Source organism: Vigna umbellata, chromosome 5 (genome assembly GCF_029865625.1).
Source record: "Vigna umbellata cultivar VRB3 chromosome 5, Vumbellata_1.0, whole genome shotgun sequence".
NCBI classification, from domain to species: Eukaryota; Viridiplantae; Streptophyta; class Magnoliopsida; order Fabales; family Fabaceae; genus Vigna; species Vigna umbellata.
The window spans coordinates 67,361,975-67,385,888 of record NC_142169.1 but is presented as its reverse complement, the minus strand read 5'-3'; the positions used below and the strand labels follow the sequence as shown (position 1 = coordinate 67,385,888).

Sequence of the window (23,914 nt, the reverse complement as noted above, 5' to 3'; positions counted from 1 at the left end):
GAAAAAAATTAATCCAATAAGTCCTAGATTGAATCAACAGACTATTTTAGTCCAATTGAAAATAAAAATGGAAGAACAATTTTAAATTTAAAAATATAAATTAAATGCATTTTAAATAAAATATTATTATTTAAATTTATTTAAACAGAATCGTTAAACTTAGATTTTGAAGAAAAAAAAGGAAAATAAGACAATTACTTTATTACCACCTAGCACAACTTTGTTTTGATTAGAAGTGTAATAACATTTTGACTTTATAACTTCACAATTGTAGTTGCTTTTCCGTACATGGCCTTATTCCCAAAGAGCACACGGATCAACCATAAGCTTCTATACATTCCTTGACGTGTTGTTTAAGTAAATAAAAACTTAAAAACTTTGGAGAAAGTGTTAGGAAAGACATGAACACACATATATAAACGCTACTTGGTGGCAGTGGTTCTACGAATCACACGATTCTGTGTGAACATACACTGTCAACTGTTGTATTTGCGGCTGCGGCTCTTGTTCCTTGGTTTCTTCAGCTTCTTGGACTAACTTTGTCACACGATTCTTCATCTCCATGGTCTTACCCCACAGAAGAATGTATAATCCAACAATCACCAAGATGGATCCCATCACACTAAACAACCAGGTAAATGAAAACTAAATCAGGATCAGTTGAAGGAGTGTATATTATGTATGAGGGTGCAACTTTGTATATAAAGGTAAACGAATTCACCTTCCAAGATGGAGCTGTTCATGCAAGACAGGTATATCAATCATTGCTGCTATTATCTGAACAAGAGGACTGAATGCTGCAGTAAAGACAGGACCCCTCTTCTTCACACACCATGACATTCCCACAAAACACAAACCTGATCCTATTATCCCCTGTACACAAACCAAGTCGTAAATTCAACTGTTTCCAATTCTAGTTTACTCTTTCCTCATTATTACTATTAGATGCTTTTATCTTTTCTCTATTTTAACACAACAGCTCAAATCAGGAAACAGCATCACGCAAAAGCCAGACATAGCCTAAGAATTTGTCACACTTTTTACAGACCACGAAAGAAAGGATTTGATTCTGTAAAGTTAAAATAAGTAACTTAGACTCAAGGACAAAATCCATAATTAGTATTTTAAGATGTTACAGGTATCTGCATGTAATATTTACGGCTAATTTTCATCTATAGCTTAGATTATTTCCTTCACATCTATAATTTAGATAATTGTGTCCTCTAAATTGAGTGATTAACTCACTTTATAGTAATTTCTATCCTGTTTGCTTTTAATCATTTTTATCTCGAATGCTACTGCCAAACACTTTATCTCCTGACTTGAAAAAGTGAACTTACAGAATATAGAAAAGCAATGATTTGTATCTTTCCCTTGAGAACCCAAATGGACAAGTTGTGGTCAGTGCACAAGCAAATAACAGCTGATTGAAGGGCTCCAAAGAAGCTCATGATGGCTGTGCTAGAATACTGGCATGGATATCTCTTGCTTATTTTTGACTGTAAAATATACCAAGAAGACCAAAAGATGGTTCCTATAACCATGGCTATTACACCAATAGTCCATTTCTCCGTTGTCTTTGTAGAATATATATTCACTGCAGAACTCTTGACCATAGAAGCTGCGGATTCATTGTGAGAAAAACTAACCAGTGGCTTTCCTTTGTAAAGTGTCAACATCAATGCGCCACCTATGCACACCAATGAACCGAGAATCTTAGCTCTCCCACTGTTGCATTTGATTTTCACAGTCTCTAATCTGTAAGATATAAAGGGATAAAGGACACGGTTACCCTGCATCAAGTTTGGTAGCTTGCTCCCAAAGAACATAAGAATAGTATATATTTGAATTTTGGTTCATACCCAAAAGGTAATGCCATCATGAATGTGACCACTGGCACCATGTTGATGAAAGCACAAGCGAAGGTAGCAGAAGTATATTGTATCCCCACAAGGACAAAGTATTGAGTGACTGATGCCCTATAAAAAAAAGTTGTATTCAGTAAGTATCTCCCGACAATCATCCAAAAACAGAGAATTTGGAAGTTCACGAGGAGAAAACAAGTGCCAGTGAGAAATGAAAATATTACTAACCCAACAATGGCACTGCAGAAGAGGTAACATAGAATTCGAAATGTGAGCCTTGGTCTGTCGTTTCTGCAATTAAAACATATGGTTACTCATAGTTTTAAGAAACCTAATTTCCCTTCAAGTACGCATGGCTTCACTTGAGCAACAGTCTTCAAGAAAAATGGTGCTCAGCGGGTAAGTTCAAAATCATTCATTTTTGCAATTTGATATTAGTCTTCAAGAAAATAAGAAATTCATGGTCATGGTTGTAAAATGTCATGCAAGAGTAATGGATAAATTACTAGCTTAACATTCTTGAGATCAATATGTACAAACAAATTGTTGCTCAGTGGGTAAGTTCAAAATCATTCATTGATGCAATTTGGTCTGTTTTGCAGGTTCACAAAGTCATAAATTTCCCATCTCACAAAACAAGATAACTACAAAATAGAAAAATTGAGTTTACCAACCTTTCTTTAAAGTAGGCGACAGGGGCTATGAAAATGGTAGCAATTGTCAACCGGTATGTGATAAAAACCAAATGGTTCACCCCCTCTTCAAGGACTTTCTTGAGAAGAATATTCACTACAGCAAAAGAAAAATCAATTGCTATCATTACTATAAAAGGCTTCCATTCATCACAACCACTCTTCATTTCGGCAATGCAGTTCTTCCACTGCTCTTGATGGGGGCAGGGTGATGCTTTCCCTTCCTTATATTTTTATTTGGCTGAAAAAGTGATAGTAGCAATGCCACAGACAGCTACCTGTGAATTTATTTAAAACAAATATTCCAGAATAAGTGGCAAGAAAGCAAGATTAAATTCTGCAGTCTCATTCAACACTTTAAGCAACCAGCTTTGGCAATAGTTTAATATGTATACTCTTCCTTTAGTTTTCTTTTGACTGATTCCGTTCAACATCAGCAGTTATTCCAGAATCATGGATGATACAAATATTTATAGGTTGATTCATGATCTATGACTGACATTATGAACAAATATAGGCCACGTGTTTTTGCATTTGTGTCGTTTAGACAGGAAGTTGCTGTGTTTCATTCTGTCTCTCTTCTTTTTCATCCAATTGGGCAATTGAAGCTTCTATAATGGGTTGTAGGCATCTTCAGGGTGTGACTGCACAAGAAATTATGCTTCTCTCACCCTCGTTTACATGGCATCTAATACTTTCCCCTTTAGTAGGATGAGCAGCAGCACCATCTCAAATTAATGGAAAGCCAGAACAAATTGTCAAATCTTGTTCCAAATTAATCACTTAAAAGGAAAGAGAATAATATAGTGGTGACCAAAGCAGGGAAAACATTTAAGGCATGGAAAATTAAGGCTCCAATGAAGTAGAAGTTCAAAGTCTTCAGGTGCCATGGCTTATGAATTAGATTCTCCAATGTGCTATATATATAAGCTCAAATATTGGACGGCTAAGACATTTTGCTTAAAGTTTTGGAAGAAAAGAAAAAGGTTTTCGAAGCATTTTATTTTTTGCTATTGAGACCAATACCGCTCAAACAATAAAGATTTTAAAATATGTTATGAAGTCTTTAGGTCTGGTTTAGTCAGAATAATAGGATAAAATATAATAAAATAAATGGTCAAACATGATTTTAGTTCCTAAACCAAATTCAATTTTTTTTATATTCAAAATTTTAATATACTTTGTTTTTTAAATTTTAAAAATAATACATATAGTTTTTAATCCAATAAAATAAATACATATAGTTTATTAACTCAATAATTTTCTTTTTACATTTTAAATAGTGTTTTAAACATACATTTAAATTGAAATGTGTTAAATAATGGAAACATTTCAAAGATAATTTTTCTTTGAAATATATTTTAACATGTAAAAAATATTTCACACAATTAGATTATATATATATATATATATATATATATATATATATATATATATCCATTCTTGACAAAACTGGTATATCAAAATCTAATCCTAAACTAAATTACAATTTTATATACAAAAGCCTGTAAACATATTTAATCATAAAATAGAATTTTAAAAATATCACATAATAATAATAATGTTATTATTTGATAATATTATGTAATGTAATGGAAATATTACTTTTTATTAGAATTATTTATATTTTTAAGATTAGGTTTTAATAGTGTTGTCAAAATGGGTTGTAACCCACAAGTCAACCTGGTTCATCAGGTGTTTGAGCTAGATTGGGTTTGAAAAAAATGTAATTTTTTTTATGCGAGTTAGTTTTCAACCCGGCTTACCCGGATTGAACTCGTGTAGACGCTCACCAACCCACCTAATTTAATTTAATTATTTATTATTTTGTGTTTCAATATTATTAGTTTAGTATTTTTTTTATTATACTGTAGATGGGATAAAAAAAAGATGTTTCAAGAGAGAAAAATATTATAGATTTATCTATTCAAGACTCTAATATTATAGATAGACAAGTGATACAAAAATTATCAATATTAAAAACTTATGTGTTCACCTTTTTGTTTTTATTTTTGGATTACGCTTGGAGTGTATGATATTTTTTTATTTTATTTTGAATTGTCTTTGTAATTTAACATCATTTGAGTGAAATTTATTTACATTTCATTTTTAAAAAAATTATATATTTTTAATTTAAAAAAACTTATAATTAAGTGAGTCAGTGAGCCAACCTCTTTAACCCACCAACCCTTGGTGGGTCCGGCAGAGTTCAAATTTTTTCAGCTCGCTAATAAGTGAGCCGGGTTGGGTTGACTCACTAAGTGATCAACTCGTGGTGGACCGAGTTGGGTTGAGCTGAGTTACCCGTTTTGATAGCTCTAGATTTTAATATATGTTTTTCCAATTCCTTTTTGAAATTTTAAAAGTAATACTACTAATTATTTTATAATACTTTTTTATTTATGTACATTATTTATTTTTTAAAATTCTAGAAATTGTTTAAGAATTAACTTATAGATTAATTGCACAAATAACATAGAAGAATTTATATATAAAAAAAAGTGCATAAAGAAGATGACATATAAATGCATCACATACCCAAATAGACTTTCTGTTTAAGGTTAAAAATATATTTAATGTAAGAATTTTAGGAAAAACTAGTTCAATATTTTTTTCCCTTTAGTAATTGTTTGAAAATGATTTACCAAGTATAATGAAAGATACAAGGTTTAAAGTTCACCAAAATTCCTTTTCAAGTAATATGAAAATGGCTTAGCAAATATAAAGAAAAATACTAAGTTTAAACTTCACCGAAATTTAAATAAATGCCATTTATTGAGTTTACACTTCAAATATCATTAATTTCCAGCATATGTAAGCACTAGTTTCTTGAATAAGAGCCTAATTTTTTAATTAGTTAAACTTCAATTTTTGGAATATCAACTAAGTAATTTGTCTAAAGATTAGAGGTAAAAACAGTTTCAAAATCCTACAGAATTTTTTTTTCTTTATCCATGAGCACAACATTCTTAGACCCATCTGTCATCAATTCAGAACAAAATCAAGAATTTAAAAGCAATTATTCCCTCAACGTACTATCAATCTATGACAATCAATATAATTAAAAACTGGTTATGAAAAAAAGTCATAATAAATTATTTTTTCTTTTATATTCATAAAAAAATAATATACAAAATACTTATGAGATAAAAATTAATACTAACTATTAAAGAAATATTTCAATATTAAGTGAAACGGACAAATTACTTTTTGTTTATTCCAAAATAGTATATATCAAAGAAAAATGAGAAAAAAATAATAATTTTGTGCCTAGTTTTCTTTTTTATCTTTTTCTTCATATAATAAAAAAGAACTAAAACATGAATACAATTTATTGAAAACTCGATAAGACAATAAAAAAGAAAATAAAAACATTTTAATACATATTTTTATTCTTTATTATATTTGATTTTATATTTTATTATTTTTAATATTAAATGTTATGCTTTATAAAAAAAATAAAAAGATGGTTAATTTAATTTCTTTCAATTTTTAATTATACTACATATATTTTAAAAAACTTTAAAAATTAAAAAAATCCTAATATAAAAAAATTTAAAAAATGGGCCATGTCACCCGCCCCTCTTAAGCTCCACCTCTGCAAGTATTCTCATTGGGCATAGATTTATTTTAGTCATAGATTTATGGTAAAGAATTAGTTGAGAAAGATTAAAAAAAATGTTAGAGTATTCTCACTGGGCATTTTAGCAAAATGTAAAATATATTTTAAAAGTAGCCAATAATTTAACTAGTTTATTATACTTTGGAGTATCTTATAAAGATTGTCCTAAAGATAATATATTTTGAAGGTGGTTATTGAAAAGTATAAAACAATTGATTTTTATTTAAGATAACAATCCAACAATTAATATTCTTTGCCTATTCAAATTTGCAGAGGAAAAGATGGGGATGCAAATAATTGTCCTCTTTATCTTGATTATAAGAGATGATATTATATTCTTTGACTGTACAAAAGTTCCAATTAATTAAACAATATTATCATGATGCTGGAACCATATGCATGCATGCATGCATGGCCTACTTGTCTTGGTGGAGAATGCAACAGATGGTTTAATGAAAAATAGCACAAATTCTATAACATTTGTATTTTACAACTTAAATATTAGTTATATTCTACAATATTTAATTACTATCCATTCCCTCTTCAACCTCGTGACATAAATCTCAGCAAACCAAGTAAAGATCATTTGGATATTGAAAGAATAAAGCTTGACCTGTTAAATTATTCCAGTTTTTTTTTTTTTAATTTCACCACAAGAGAATTTACGAATGACATGCTAGTGGAACCAAAAGGCGAGGCATACGACCATATTCCTTCAATTTAGAAGAGATATTATGCCACACAAGATCACTTATACTATCTAATATTGCTATATTGATAAATTATTTTTAGTTTAATTTATTATATTCTTTTTTCAAAAAGAAATTATTTTTTCTTTAAAATAGCAAAGTCATAGAACTCCACCATATACTTATAGGGACAGATTGATACTGAGAAACGCTTGTGTAATTCTACTATAGGATGTTAACTTGAGTAGTTAATTGTGTTATTATTATTTGTTTTTTTTAATGAAATTAGGACCATCTTTTATAAAATAGTTATTTCATTTCAAGCTAAATAGAAATTTTCAGTTCTTTTTTTCTCAAAAAAAAATAACGTTTTTCGAAAGAAGGGCGGCAAAGTCACGAAAAGAAGATTAAGATATCTAAGTTTGGCCCAAAAGGAAGATTATACCTTAGTTTAAAGGGGGAAAAAGCATTTGATTAATTTATTAGCTGCTTTCAACAAATATTCAATAAAAAAAAATCCACTGGATGCGAATGATTAAGAGAGACACTGAATTTTTTTAATAATTTTCTTATAATTAGTCAACATTATTAAAATTTACAAAAGAACCTTTCTTTGACAGCATTATAGAAAAAAACTTATTAAATAAAAAAAGTGAGACATATAAATTGATATACTCCTTAATAAATTTTTTATAATAATAAAAAGAATTCCAAAAAGAAAAATTATGTTCCCGTTTGTTCGGAGTATTATTCTCTGGCATGATTTATCAGGATAAATAAAATAGGGTCTTACAGAATTAAACGTGGTTTTATGCAGGACAGGAACAAGTAAGCATAGTGTCCTCGGGAACACAGGAACGTGAATTAGACCATTGGGTGATTAAGTAACTGTATCACAGAGACTGTGTTTTATTATATAATTAAACTCGTCTAATTTTTACTGATTTTAACCAAAGTATATTCGGTAAATAACTTCCTTATTTGACCATACTCCAAATTTAGTAGACATATAACCTCAGTTTCGTAACCAAAACACAAAACATTACTTCCCACGACGGAAGAAAATTGCTAAACCTTTGAGCACACAAAAGGATACATTATGAAATTAAAATTAAAGAATGATTGGTAAATCAATAGTATTAAGAACTGACAACTTAAGATTTCTTTCACAAACAATATTTAACACTAATCAAGCTAGCTCAGAAAGGAGAGGATCCCAAGAGCCATTATAACTAAACCAACTGTTGTTCTCATATTGCACAAATTGTTGTTGTTCCAATGTCCAAAGCCCTTCAGTTGCACCACCAACTAGAGGTAACTGCATGCTCACCATATTCATCATTTGGCCACTTTTGTTGCAATTTGATGGCCCTTGATCTGGGCAAGCCATATCAATGGACTCAATCACCCCAGAAAGTGGCCATGCCAAGGTGGCTGCAGATGCAAGAAGGCTATTATTATTATCAGGAACTTGGCTCATACATTGTGTAGGCCAAGGCAATTCATATGCCACTTCATTGAACCATGTTGCCTCCGGTGGAGTTTGACAAAGTTGATGAGAGTCGACTCTAGAACTTCTTCCTTCAGAACCTTCGTGATCATGATTTGGGATAACCACACTCTTTGAACAAGTGTTTGATGTTTCTAACGTACTCGTAACACCAAGTAAAGGGTTGGCTCCAGTTCCATTCATACTTGAGAGGACAGTATTACTGGCTGATGATGGTAACAATAAATCTTTCTCCGCGGAACAAACATTCTGAGTTGATGTTGAAACCCAGCCAGATTGAACAAGCGGGGAAGCAGCACTATTAGGAAGAAATGGAAAGTGAAACTTTCCTTTCTTTCCATCAAGCAGCTTGGCCTTAAGTGCACCAAGAAGGCCTTCAGCTTCTTCACTTGGCTCGTTGACATCCTCAAAAGAAAAGGGTTCAGAGCAATTGGGCACAAAGGTTGAACTACTGCCATCACCACGCTTAGAAGCATCACCAGAAGTTGCTTCAGGCAATTCAAAGTTGGTTCTAGCATTGGCACCTCTCAAGGCTCGAGCAGCATTGTCATATGCCCTAGCTGCATCCTCAGCTGTGTCAAATGTTCCAAGCCAAAGCCTGACCTTCTGTAGAGAGTCTTTGATCTCTGCCACCCATCTCCCCGATGGCCTTTGTCGAACCCCCACAAACCTGTGGTGCCCTCTTGATGATGACTTCTTTCTGCTGCGGTTTGCATCATTCACTGCTCCCATTTTTGCTTCTTATGAAATCTCAAAACATGCCCCTATGAGACTTACCGAACCTTTTGAGCTTCAAGGGAACACGGTTTATAAGCTTGAATGATAAGGAAAACATCTTCATCTCTTCGAAAGGGACAAATAAGAATATGCCAAAATCTGCATGACACATAGGGCATGATTTATGTGTATTTTAGAATGCCACCATTGCAGGCCGTGTTGTTGATATCGACACAAAGTTTTACAAAGGACGCACCCTTTTATCGTTGTTGTAATATTAGTAAATTTTAGAGTTTATGTACTTGAACTATTAATCATGCAAAAAAACCAATAATTTGTTATATTTCTCCTTTTCCATCCCTCAACTTAAATAACACTTCAGAGAAAATGAACAATTTTAAACGAAAATTGTGGTCATTAAAAAATATGATAATTATAGCTAAAGATGTGTTGAGAATGATATAGATAATTCAAATGCGTATGTTACAATCACCCCTTCACAGTCATGAATGGTGACAATCTGATAATCATATGCAAAGTTGTCCTGTTTTGGTTGTATGGCTACATTAAGAAATGATTTATCTCCTAATTCAGGATTTAACTGCACATTTGAAGGTAATTAAAATATAAAGAAAAGCAAATAAGGACATTTGAATGGTTCCAAATAATCCTTGGCTCCAACGTTTACCATCTTTAAGAACGAGGATGCAGACTAGGTTAGATGTTTCTGTTGAATAAAAAAACAAACGCTTAGGCGTTACTTACAGTAGTAGTTATTGTCCTTATTAGATCAATGTCCTTTTCTTTCTTTATCCTTTCCTCATTACTGTTTCATTTTTTGTCTTTTTGGATAAATATAAGACATAAAAGTGTTTCCATGCATATATACGTCAAAGAGAAATGTTATAAAATAAGGATGATATATATCTTCATAACTGGCGCAAGGAGGGCGATTTATACACTCCAAAGAATTAAAAATATAACATTTCCTCTTCATAGTAACAAACAAACAAATCCTTTGAGGAGCTTAAAAAGATAACATCGCAACACAAGAGGTTAAGATTAACTATATTGGTCATATGTCACTTTATTTCTTAAGTTTAAATCTGTAAGTTATCATTTACTTTCTGGACTTTTTAATTATAAAAGTTTTCGTTAAATATGTTATTGAAGTAAAATTTTAATTCATAATAAAAAAACACTAGGAATTGCATCTAAATTTTATCCCAAAAAATTTATAAATAACTTAGAAAACAAAAAATTTTATTCCAAAATTTATTTGTTCGCTTCTAAAAAATTAGATTGTTTACATCCAAATACACATCTATGATCCTTGTAGAATTCTCAAAAAATTAATTTAAAAAATCTTTTATCACTAATTAAAAGAATTGTAAGATTGTATAAAACGGTAAAAGAGGTGGTGTCTTTTAAAAGATGACATTATACTATTTTAATAATAAAAATTGGCCCTATGAATAAATATTTTATTAAGTGAAGTTTATTTTATTAAAACTATCATCTCTAAATTTTCTTTCCAAAACCTTTCTTTTTACTATTTTTTAAAAATTTTAACTCCAATCTTTATCCCTTTAAATATAGAAAATTGTAGAAGTATTCCTAATAAATAACTTTATATATTTATTCAGTCACAGTGAATAACAGAGTAAGTTTCTTTTTTGTTATTTTTAAGACGGTTTTGTTCTTTGGGTTGCATTGGGTTGAAAGGCAAGCATGTGATTCAAAGGTGCTCTAAGTGAATCTATTTTCCTCTATAATCATGCTGATATATTTATATTTCTAATTGGGATCTTATTTATCTAGTTAGGTCATTTTGTGAGAAATATAATTCTAAGGAGCATTTGAGATGCTAGAGGTTGTTTAACTAGATAAAGAAAGTTAATTTTAATCTTTGTATATATATTTGATTTGTATGATATTAATTGATTGTTTGTTATTATGTGAATCGAATGTTGAATTGGTGCATTATATTTGTTAAATTTATTTGGGGAAATTTTGAGAAATAAGTAAACATATGGTTAATAAAATAGGTTTTTGAATTGTGAAATTTGGGTTAGATTTACAGTCCTGGGCTTCTAATAAGACATTTTGGCGAAATTGGTACTATTTTGATTTAGATAAAAAGTGCTAAGAGAACTCTCTTTTATGCAGAATTATGAGTTTGCATTTTCCAGATTCATTACTGGACGAATATTAAATTTGAGTTTATCAATGAATCCAGAGAATATTAAATAAATCCAAAAATAAATAATCCTAACTTATATTATAATCAAGATTATTATAAGCAATCCAACTAACTTTATATCAAAATAATATCACAACTAAAATTTAAAATTGAGCCAAAAATAAAATATAAAATAATAAGATTATAAATTTAAAGAAAAACAAATAGGAAGCATTTTAAATTTTAAATTTTAAATTTTTATATTAAAATTTAAGATTTTATAATTTTTTGAAATGACATTATTTTCATCAATTTGTAAAATTTTATTTTATTTTATCTAAATAATAAATTTTATAATAAAATATTTAAATTTTTTAATAAAATGAATTATCTTTAATTTTTTTATCCAAATACGAAATAAAAAGTATGCATATTTATAAAATTTATCTTGTAAAATGTATACGTATCTAATAATTCATCTTTGAAAAATATGTTGATAGCTCAAATTTGTGAACTTAAAGGATTTTGATTTTGATTTATTCAACCAACATGTTGATAGTTCAAACTTTTGTTTTGTTTTAAATGTGCTTAGAGTCTAATTTTATAAATTTGTAACAGTTTTTGTAAAAGTTTAATTTCATATATGATGTTTCTCTTTTTCAAATTTAAGCAATTTTTATGTTTTTATTACGTAATCTAATTTTTGTCACAAATTATTACGTTATAGCGGTGTCTTGTTTATGTAAAATATTACTAATAAAATTTAACAGCAAAGTACATACACTAACCTTTTTTCCCATCATTGAATAAGAAATTAATGGTGAATTAAGGCAATTTAATTTTAGAAACCCGTATAATGAAAATTTTATAAAAAATAAAATTAGACATTCACAAAATTACAAATGCATCTAATCTTTGAGAGTTACTCCCTTTACCACTCCAACTGCTGCTTTCTGTACCTTTCTAATTTTTTCTTAAATACAAATTACCCTTTTTTACTTTAATCATTTACTTTTTTATTTTTATATGAAAACCCTAATTCTTTATCATTCATTCTCACTGATAGCGGCAGTCTCACCCCCTTCACTTTCTCTCTTTCTTGTATCCATTTTTTTCTACCATTTTTCATATCCGTTTCCATTTCATTCTTTCTTTCTTCTCCATTTTGGTCCTCCTTGTGTGTTCGTGGTGCGTTGGTGGTGTGGCGATGAAAAACTAACACGAAAACGATTATTATTCAGAAACATTAAAAGAACAAAGGTCTCAAATTTAAGAATTTGAGCATTCTTCAGAGAAAAGATTCTCAGATTGTAACAACAAATTGATCATGCATCAATGCAGAAGCACAAACGCAAAAAAGAAAGAAAATAAAATTAAAAAACAATATCAAATTCATCCAAATTATGCAGGTACTCACGGAATTGAAGAATAGAAAAAGCAGCGAGCTAGTGTTATTGGGCTTGACGTAATGTGCATGATTGATTTTCATTTTAATGTATTTGAATATACATTCTGTGTACGGTATGCTTGTTGTGCTAGTTGGTTGCCTGCGTTTTTTGTGTGCAGAGGAAGAAGATAACCGTGCAGCAGATAAGGCACATCTGTTTGTCCTTTAACGGATATCTAAATTCGTTCACGATCTCCATTCATGAATGTCGGTAAAAGTTAAAACTAGAAATTAAATATTATTAAAGAATAAAAAAAGAAATGGAGAGGTGCAGGAAGAACGTGTGTGGTGGTGGAGGGAGTAAAACTGCCCCATGACCTTTTACTTTTACAAACTTTGGATTGGATTTGAATATTCTTAATCTGTATCCAACTTAACTGGGCCGAGGGCCCATCACGGGTTAACGGGCCGAGGGCCCATCACGGGTTAACCCATAACCCATCACACAAACACAGAACTTCACTCACTACATTTTTTCCTTAGTAATTCTACTGCCTGTGATGTGAATGGCACCTTGATGACTCTCTCTCTTGGTCACACAACAAGAACCTCCTCCAACGTTCTACCTTTGACATTCTTCCTGCGACACCACGCGCATTCTTCACTGCCACATCAACATGGCCTATGCTGCGTCTTCTCCGCCACCGAGCTTCGCTCATTCCATCGGAGACAACTACCGCAAAGAGGAGGAGAGCAAGTGCGCTTACCTTGTGGTAGCTCTCTGCCCTTGTCTCGTTTGCTTCGTGCTTCTCCTGATTGCACTTTCGATCATTCTCGTTGTCAAATTTCACTTCTTTTGCCACACCCCTCTCCACTCCTTGCTTTTCCAAAAAAGCTGTTGATTATCCGTCTGGGCTCTTTTTCCGCCTTACCCCTTTCCCCTTTTCATCATGAAAATTTTCCGTTTTTGAACAATAGTAGGACATTTGCTAGCGAAGCTGATTCTGGGCTTGAGGAAGATTGTGATGGTAGAGGTGTCAGTGATGAATCTTGTGTAGATCTTGATGAGGTTCATAGGGTATGCAAGGTGATTGACGAATTGTTTGCATTAGATAGGAACATGGAGGCTGTTCTTGATGAATGCGGGGTTCGATTGACGCATGATTTGGTGGTGGAGGTGCTGCAAAGGTTTAAACATGCTAGGAAGCCGGCTTTTCGGTTCTTTTGTTGGGCTGGGAAGAGGCCTGGGTTTGCTCATGATTCCAGAACTTATAACTGCATGATGCGTGTTCTTGGGAGGACTAGACAGTTTGAGACAATGGTGGCATTGTTTGAGGAAATGGGTGAGAAGGGTCTTTTGACAATGGAGACTTTCTCCATTGCTATTAAAGCCTTTTCTGATGCAAAGCAAAGGAAGAAGGTTGTGTGGATCTTCGATCTGATGAAGAAGCATGGGTTTAAAGTGGGTGTTGATGTGATTAATTTCTTGCTTGAAAGTCTTGGCACTGCAAAACTCGGTAAAGAAGCGCAAGCTGTTTTTGAGAAATTGAGAGATAGATTTATACCCAATTTGCAAACTTACACCATACTTCTTAGTGGTTGGTGCAGGTTGAAAAACTTGCTGGAAGCAGGGAGGGTGTGGAATGAGATGATTGATGGGGGATTTAAGCCGGATATTGTTGCGCACAATATTATGCTTGAGGGGTTGTTGAAGTGTAAGAAGAAGTCTGATGCCATCAAGTTATTTGGAATTATGAAGGCCAAAGGTCCTTCACCCAATGTTCGGAGTTATACAATTATTATACAGGACTTCTGCAAGCAGAAGATGACAAGAGAAGCGATAGAATATTTTGATGAAATGGTAGATCGAGGGTGCCAACCTGATGTTGCACTTTACACGTGCTTGATCACTGGGTTTGGGAGGCAGAAGAAAATGGATATGGTATACAATCTACTGAAGGAAATGAGGGAAAGAGGTTGTTCACCCGATGGGAGGACCTACAATGCTTTGATAAAACTGATGACTAGCCAGCATATGCCAGATGATGCAGTGAGAATATACAAGAAAATGATTCAAAGTGGCATTGAACCAACTGTTCACTCCTACAACATGATAATGAAATCCTATTTTATGACAAAAAATTATGAAATGGGTCACGTAATTTGGGATGAGATGCATCAGAAGGGGTGCTGTCCTGATGAAAATTCCTACGCTGTACTCATTGGTGGGCTTATAAGACAGGACAGGTCTGGTGACGCATGCAGGTATCTAGAGGAAATGTTAGAGAAGGGGATGAAAGCTCCTCAACTTGACTATAACAAGTTTGCTTCTGATATTTCTAAAACTGGGAATACATTCATCCTTGAGGAGTTAGCTAGAAAGATGAATTTTGTTGGTAAGTTTGAAGAGTCTAATATATTAGCTAGTTGGGTTGACATGATGAAGAAAAACGCCAAGAGAAGAGAGCCTACAAAATCTGCTAGTCAGTTTATATGATTGCCTGATTGAATTGAATGTGACGAAGGACCAAGGACCTCTTTGGTCCAAGGACATAGCAACACTGAGCTACTAATCTTCTTTGAATTCTTCTTTAAATTCTAGTTATTGTGTGATATTCTTTTCTTCCCCTTCCCCTCAAAAAAGGTAAACCCAAGCTCTTTATTTTTGTAAATTGCTGTTGGTTGTGTTGTATATTGGCATATATTATTTTAAATGAAACATCCTGCTGATCCTCGTTGAGGTCATTGTCTATATGCTGTTTTACATTGCAGTAATAAACAAAATTGATATTTTTGATATAGAAAATGTATAGCTTGCTTTATAGTAATACTGGAGCCAACAATAGCAGGTTTACCACATGATTTTTGCATAATCTCTTTTTGTTTTACATTTTATTCAATGAAAATACGAGTTGATTGGATCTCTTACCTAAATTATTGTTCTATTCTTTGTATTTATACGAGTAATCCGTGTAAGCAAGGGATTTGCGTTAAAAGTTTAATATGTGATTAGATATAATAAGGAAGAACTTCCTTTACTTTCTTGGTTAAATGTAATCTATACAAAATTGGCATATATTCTTACATCGATAACCTGAACTCTAGGATGGTTATCTGATTATCATTTAGAAACTGAAACATGGATGAGTTTGAATTTATTAGATTATGAGCATGCTAAAAGTATTGTGCAGGATAAAGTTTACAGAATAATTATATATCTTTTACAATATTTTTCTATTAATCCTCTTATTTGCTGACAAAAAATGTTTTAATTATATTGTCTCAAACACTTAATGTATTTTTATAAATAATCAAAAATTAATAAAAATATTTTAAAAACAGACATGGCAATGAAATAATCGAGATTCATAAATGATGGAGTTTGCAGCAGTTTTTATTTCTGTTTTGAATAATATCTTGGTTTACCAAGTCTTTAGGGATATTTCCTAATTTTTCTCATTCCTGTAACCACTATTAGCTTTATTTTCGGGAGTGGTTTTTAATTGTTTAGAAACTGTCATTTGGCTATTTAAAGCTACATTTACCATTAATAATATGTGAGTCAATTTTCTCTGCATCAGTGCATTTACAATCTTAATTACTAACATCTGGTATCAGAGCCCCCACTGGGCCTGATACATCAAAGCAGCAGTCTTTGAAGTTTTGCACTAGCAAAAAAAATGACTACCGAAGGGAGCTTTGTCCAGCCAGCCATCCCACGTTTTGATGGTCATTATGACCATTGGAGCATGTTAATGGAAAATTTCCTTCGATCTAAAGAGTATTGGGATCTCATCGAACCTGGTTATGTAATTCCAGCAAGCGGAACCGTACAAACTGAAGCACAACAAAAGAAGCAAGATGAGATGCGACTGAAAGATTTGAAAGTCAAAAACTATCTCTTTCAAGCTATTGACCGAACTGTTCTCGACACCATACTCAAGAAAGACACTTCTAAAGAGATATGGGATGCTATGAAGAAAAAGTTTGCAGGCAATGCAAGGGTAAAAAGATCTCATCTTCAAGCTCTCCGTAGAGAATTTGAAGTTCTTGAGATGAAATCTGGTGAAGTAGTGACAGAGTATTTCTCTAGGGTCATGACAGTGGCCAACAAAATGCGAACTTATGGTGAAGTTATGTCAGACGTTAAAGTGGTTGAAAAAATTCTCCGTTCTTTAACTGAGAAGTTTGATTACATTGTATGTTCCATTGAGGAGTCCAAAGACATAGATAATCTTTCTGTTGATGAGTTACAAAGCTCACTAATAGTACATGAACAGAAGTTTCGTAGACACAAAGATGAGGAACAAGCCTTAAAAGTGACCTTTGAAGAGGAAAGAAGTCATAGTCGAGGTGGCTACAGAGGAAGAGGAAGAGGACGGGGAAGAGGAAGAGGTAGAACAACCTTCAACAAGGCGGCTGTAGAGTGCTACCAATGCCATCAACTTGGACATTTTCGTTATGAATGTCCTCGGAATAAAGAAGCAAATTATGCAGAGGTTTATGATGAAGAAGAAGAGCTACTTTTGATGTCTTATGTGGAGTTTCCTGAGACTAAAGGAAAAGATGTTTGGTTTCTTGATTCTGGATGTTCTAATCACATGTGTGGTGATTCTGCTATGTTCCATGAGTTTGATGCAAACTTTCGACACTCGGTAAAATTGGGAAACAACACGAAGATGACAGTGATGGGAAAAGGAAGCATCAAGTTACTGGTAGATGGAGTAAACTTTGTTGTCAGTGAAGTTTACTATATTCCAGAATTGCGAAATAATCTCTTAAGCATAGGGCAATTACAAGAGAAAGGCTTGACCATTTTGATCAAGTGAGGAATGTGCAAAATATTTCATCCAGAGAAAGGCTTGATAATTCAGACCAACATGAGTGCCAACAGGATGTTTTTCTTGCTGCCCCAATCTTGTACTTTCCATCAAACAAATTCTGACCAGTGCCTTCATACACACACTCAAAATCTATCTCATCTTTGGCACCGAAGGTATGGGCATTTAAGCTATAGTGGCTTACGGACATTATTGAGCAAGAACATGGTACAAGGACTTCCTCAACTCTCTATGTCAACAGTAATCTGCAGTGACTGTCTTAATGGAAAGCAACATCGTGACTCCATTCCAAAACAAAGTAATTGGAGAGCAAGTCAAAAGCTAGAACTTATCCATGCAGATATATGTGGTCCCATCTCTCCAACATCTAATAGTAATAAAAGGTATCTTCTACTATTCATTGATGATTATAGTAGAAAAGCATGGGTATATTTTTTGGCAGAAAAATCAGAAGCGTTACATTCCTTCAAATGTTTTAAGATTATGGTTGAGAAAGAGATTGACATGTCTATTAAGTGTTTACGCACAGACAGAGGGGGAGAATTTCATTCAACAGAGTTCCATGATTTCTGCAAACAAAATGGGATCAAAAGGCAATTGACCACTGCTTATACTCCACAACAGAACGGAGTCGCCGAAAGGAAAAACAGAACAGTGATGAACATGGTTCGTTCCATGCTATCTGATAAAAATATTCCCAAGTCTTTTTGGCCAGAGGCAGTGAACTGGACCATTTATGTCCTAAATAGATCTCCTACATTAGTTGTGAAAGATGTTACACCGCAAGAATCATGGAGTGGAATGAAACCCTCGGTTGCTCACTTTCGGGTTTTTGGATGTGTAGCCCATATGCACGTTCCAGAGGCAAGAAGAACGAAACTCGATAATAGAAGCATCACTTGTGTGCTGTTGGGAATCAGTGAGGAATCTAAAGGCTATAGGTTATTTGATCCTATAGCTAAAAGAATTCTCATAAGTAAAGATGTGATTTTTGAGGAAGACAAACAATGGGATTGGGATGGAACACAACCTGTACCAGATTTAGAATGGAATGATGATGCAGAAATAGATGATGCAGAAATAGATGATGCAGAAGTAGATGATGCAGAAGTAGATGATGCAGAATTAGATGCAGGTGAGAATGCAAGAAATGATGTTACAGAAATAAATGCAGAAAACAATACTGAAGATCGAGTACGAGTATCAAGAAATAGGCAACCTCCTACATGGATGGATGATTATGTTCCTGGAGAAGGTCTATCGGAGGATGAGACCCATATGGCATTAATGGTGTCAAATGACCCCACATATTTTGAGGAAGCTGTGAAAAATCCAAATTGGCGATGGGCTATGGATGAAGAAATCAAATCCATAAAAAGGAATCAAACATGGACACTCACTACACTACCTATTGGAGCTAAAATAATTGGAGTGAAATGGGTCTACAAAATCAAATACAATGAACATGGCAAGATTGATAAGTACAAGGCTAGATTAGTGGCCAAGGGGTATTCTCAAAAACATGGAATTGACTACACAGAAGTTTATGCACCAGTGGCAAGGATGGATACAGTAAGAATGATTATTGCTCTAGCTGCACATAAAAATTGGCAAATTTTCCAGCTAGATGTTAAGTCGGCTTTCCTTCATGGTGACCTTAATGAGGATGTTTATGTGGAGCAACCAAAAGGGTATGAAATAAAGGGTAGTGAGCATTTGGTTTATAAGTTGCATAAAGCTTTGTATGGCTTAAAACAAGCCCCGCGGGCTTGGTTCAGTCGAATTGAAGCTCATTTCATTAGTGAAGGATTTCAGCGGTGTGACAGCGAACAAACATTATTCACCAAGAGAAACAAAGAAGGAAAAATTATCATTGTAAGTATTTACGTTGATGATTTAATTTTTACTGGTAATGATGAAGTCATGATGTCTGAGTTTAAAAGCTCTATGTTAAGAGAATTTGATATGTCTGACTTGGGAAAGATGAGATTTTTCCTTGGGATTGAGGTGCTACAAAGACCTGATGGTATTTATATATGTCAAAGAAAATATGCATTAGAAGTTTTGAGCAGGTTTGGTATGTTGGAAAGTAATCATGTAGGCACGCCAATTGTCCCAGGTTTCAAAATGAGCAAAGATGGAACCAAGAATTTTGTTGATGAAACTTATTATAAGCAGTTGGTTGGAAGTTTGTTGTATCTCACTGCCACAAGACCTGATATGATGTTTGTTACATGTCTCATAAGTAGATATATGGCAAAACCACTAGATATTCACCTGCAAGCAGCTAAAAGAGCCTTACGATACTTGAAAGGAACTGTAAATTATGGGATTTTTTATAAGACAGCAGAAAGTGGTGAGCTATTAGCTTTCACAGACAGTGACTATGCAGGGGATATGGAAGATAGGAAGAGTACATCTGGGTATGTATTTTTAATGGGATCAGGTGCTGTCTCATGGTGTTCCAAAAAACAACCTATTGTAACTTTATCAACCACGGAAGCAGAATTTGTAGCTGCTGCTGTTTGTGCTTGTCAAGGAGTTTGGATGAGAAGAATCTTAAAGGAATTGGGTCATTCTTATGAAAATTGTATAACTATGATGTGTGATAACAACTCAACCATTAAATTGTCAAAGAATCCTGTTATGCACGGCCGCAGCAAGCACATTGATGTAAGGTTCCATTTCTTGAGAAATCTTACTAAGGAAGGTGCAATTGAATTAGTTCATTGCAAGAGTCAAGATCAATTGGCTGATATAATGACCAAGCCATTGAAGATGGAAGTTTTCCAGAAGCTTCGGAGGTTGCTGGGAGTGTGTGATCTGTCTGATATAATTTCTGATATAAACTAATTGTTTTATAACATTTAGTTTAAGGGAGGAAATGATGGAGTTTGCAGCAGTTTTTATTTCTGTTTTGAATAATATCTTGGTTTACCAAGTCTTTAGGGATATTTCCTAATTTTTCTCATTCCTGTAACCACTATTAGCTTTATTGTCGGGAGTGGTTTTTAATTGTTTAGAAACTGTCATTTGGCTATTTAAAGCTACATTTACCATTAATAATATGTGAGTCAATTTTCTCTGCATCAGTGCATTTACAATCTTAATTACTAACAATAAAAGAATAACTAATCTTTGTGGTAATTAAAAAGTTAATCAGTATAGCTTAATTTTACAAATCACATTTAATTTTCTTTTCTGAAATGTTCTTTATTGAAATTTAATTTTTAAATATTATTGATATAAAATAAATTCTTAGTTAATTGAAAAGTATTTTTGAAATAATATAATTAAATGGGACGAAAATAATTAAATGTAGCAGAATATAACTAAACCAGTCTCACAGATCCAAAAATTTAGGTCTTTCCTTACCAATTTTTGGCCGAACATATCTATCTGTCGGACTTCATGTCCCCCCAATCGGAACTTAAAAGCGTAGGTTTTAAAGTGACGTGGTTAAGGCAACCAAAACAAAAGTACGTTTACAGATTTACCCCTCGAGGTTAATATTTTAAATTTGATTCCTGTCAAATTTTATGCGTTTTCAACTTTTCCATATATTATTCCATTGTTAAATGGTAATAAAATTAAAATAAAGGAAAAATAAATTTGAAAGGTGGTAAAAAGGATAAAGAGGAGAATAATAATAATTGAGAATTTTATTTTCATATCGGTAATTTCTTCTAAGATATGAGATGAAAAGTCAACCGCTTGTGCAGTATCTTTGAGTGGTTGAAAAACATCAATCAAATGATTGCACAACAATTATCCTTGTGCTTGGATCGTCTCAAATTACTGAACAAGAAACATTAAAATATTGCCAATACACTTTTCCAGGATTGTTTTGCCAATCAGCTTGTAATAATATTCATACACTATTCACTATTCATTATCTTACCAATATTATACATTTAACAGATTTTTGCTTCATTAAATTTAACTTCTATACAGTCACTGAATAAAGTGAATACATACAATTATATACGTAAAGGTTAAAATTGATAAACTTTTATCAATCAATATAACTAACCAATTTTCTTTTTTCTACTATATTAGAAATGATATTACTTATAATAAAAAGACACGTTTACATTTGTTAGACAAATATTATAAAAATAAAATAATTATAAAAGAATAAATTTTTATATTTTAAAAAAATTTAAAAAAAAAAAGATAATATCAAATGTAATTCTATTATTTCTCTTCTTACTTTCTCATTTTCATACATTCCGGTGAAGGTAGCAAAACAAAAGTGATTGGAAAAAGCCGAATGAGTTGGTGATTTAATTATGTTTAACCTTTTTGTGGTTTGGAGAGTCTGGTATTGGGTTCGGTGCAAGCTTTGTGGCCTTAATTTTGAAGTACAAAATTTCAAACTCGAGATGGACCTACTGCAACAGAAATTGTCTGTGACCTACAATGATCTTAAAATCTGAGATGCATTTCCCTCCTCTGATCTGAAATTACAATGTGGTATTCCAGAAATTCCTGACGGAAAAAGGTTAAAAAGCTGCTATAGCAAAAAGTTAAACAAAATTTCTGAAATATAAGCAAAATATGTAGTACAAGAAAAACTGGAATTACAAAACTCCATCATCTAACAGTGGAAGCAACAGTATGAGCCCACCACCTGAGACTATCTTTTATGTCAATTTCATTGTTCAGAGCAGGAATTTTCCAATTCACGAGAGAGTTCTCTTTCTTACTTTTTTCTTGAACCTTCCACGCTTCCGAGAGGTAAGGTCTTTGTACTGCAGACCCATCACAATCCTCTTCTTCCTCGTCACTCTTCCCTAACCTTTGCAAGCCAGGAAGGATTGAAGCCAAACTAGAGTCCTTATCTTCCTCTGAGAAAACAAACCCCAGATCCATGAACCCTTTTAACTCCTCAAATTCAAGGTCTGACAAACTCTTGCTTTGCCTTTTCTTCTTCCTTTCCCTCTTCTTAGGCAACACTTCATGCCGCACCTGTACTTCTGAGTCTGTGACATCTTTTCCCGAGAGAATGGTTTGAAGCTTTGGCGAAAAAACTGAGTCTGGGGAAAGAGAATCATCGTTGAAACATGTCATGGAACTCAACTGGTCGCTCATGGACCTGTTGTGAGTGCTTTGGAAGCGCAAAAGCATTGGTTCTGATGGTTCTTCTTTTATTTGATGATCTGAATTTTCATGAGAATTTGTCGGTGTTGATGAACTTGAGCGTTCCTTCGATGTTTGATACCCAAACCAGCATGAATCAAAGAGGCTCAAGACTTCTTCTGCATCCATGACGAGTGGTGATAGCTTTGGAAAATCAGCTGAGCCTTTAGAATTGTATTGGCAGAAACTGTCAAGACATGGTAGATAAGATATCCTATATAATTATGTCATGCCCTTGATGACCATTTTGCCCTTGCTGAACCTTGAAATCACGAGAAGAACTCAACCAATCATTTCCACGTTTTGGATTTGAGACATTTTGTTATTAATATATGATTTTTGTTATTTAATATTCGTATTTGTTAAGGGGAAAACGTTAGTTTTGGACAAAAATGAAAGTGTTTGGAATGGGATGGCTTTAAGAAGAGGCAAAAGAAAAGGTCTTTTTATGACAAAATACAGAATTATGAATGCTACTAGATAAAGCCAGATATGAGGTTGGCCATTGGTTCATATCAACACTGTTGCCAATCTTTTTCTGTTCTCTTAGATGTTGACATTTTTTGGTCACATCTCTTTCTTGTTGGTTTGGTGATTGCATCAAAGCTTTCATGTGTAAACTAATTGCGTTAGCAGTAGCAATAGCAATAATTGACAGTTGCTTCCAAACTACACAAAAATTGAAAGCCTATTACTGTGATCGGCATTAGATGCAACTTTCGTGCTAAGTTTCTAGCACTGTACATATTTTAGACTTGGAGAAAGAAAAACTTTTTAACGAAAGGTACAATGCATGTGCCCTTTTTTATGCATTCAACAGGTTTTGCCAATTTATTTACTCCACAGACATCATTTTCGTTTGATATTTAAAGCTGTTTCTGATATTTCACACACATCTAATATAATGCTCCCCTTTTCCTGTTAAAATTTGCTAAATTACATATATAGGTCTAAAACTAAGGAATCAGAGTGGGATTCACTTCATGGTAGTTATGAATTGATGTTAAATTAAGCTTCACGTGATTAACGAAAGCACAGTATTATAATAATTAATGTAACATGCTGCTATATCACTTTTTGTTACATCATGCATCTATGTGTGCTGTACCTAATTGTACTATATATCGCTTTTATTAGTTATTACATCATGTATGAACAAAACAATAACAACAGTAACACTCTTCTTTTCATCTTTTTCTGCTGTTATATTCTTCTCTAATTCCTTTCATCACTCCACATTCCCTTTACAGAAGTAACGAATTGAGTT

The 23,914-nt window shown here is 32.8% G+C and overlaps 3 protein-coding genes and 1 pseudogene across 3 annotated transcripts; 1 reads left to right on the top strand and 3 right to left on the bottom strand.

Annotated features, from left to right (window-relative positions):
• Positions 1-255: 255 nt before the first annotated feature.
• On the bottom strand, positions 256-2,771 carry LOC124825862 (WAT1-related protein At3g30340-like). The gene is made up of 6 exons (XM_047298590.2): positions 2,540-2,771; positions 2,094-2,156; positions 1,863-1,979; positions 1,341-1,758; positions 722-873; positions 256-622 (listed from the first exon to the last, which is right to left on the bottom strand). The coding sequence occupies exons 1-6, from the start codon at positions 2,722-2,724 to the stop codon at positions 442-444; spliced, it is 1,116 nt and encodes a 371-aa protein (XP_047154546.1). The 5' UTR covers positions 2,725-2,771; the 3' UTR covers positions 256-441.
• A 5,286-nt stretch (positions 2,772-8,057) lies between these two features.
• LOC124825963 (uncharacterized) lies at positions 8,058-9,122 on the bottom strand. The gene has a single exon (XM_047298724.2). It carries the CDS (start codon positions 9,108-9,110, stop codon positions 8,058-8,060), a length of 1,053 nt encoding a protein of 350 aa, XP_047154680.1. The 5' UTR covers positions 9,111-9,122.
• Positions 9,123-13,198: 4,076 nt separating this feature from the next.
• On the top strand, positions 13,199-15,416 carry LOC124825901 (pentatricopeptide repeat-containing protein At3g62470, mitochondrial pseudogene; annotated as a pseudogene).
• A 6,512-nt stretch (positions 15,417-21,928) lies between these two features.
• Positions 21,929-22,961, bottom strand: LOC124825863 (uncharacterized). The gene has a single exon (XM_047298591.2). It carries the CDS (start codon positions 22,774-22,776, stop codon positions 22,102-22,104), a length of 675 nt encoding a protein of 224 aa, XP_047154547.1. The 5' UTR covers positions 22,777-22,961; the 3' UTR covers positions 21,929-22,101.
• Positions 22,962-23,914: the final 953 nt, after the last annotated feature.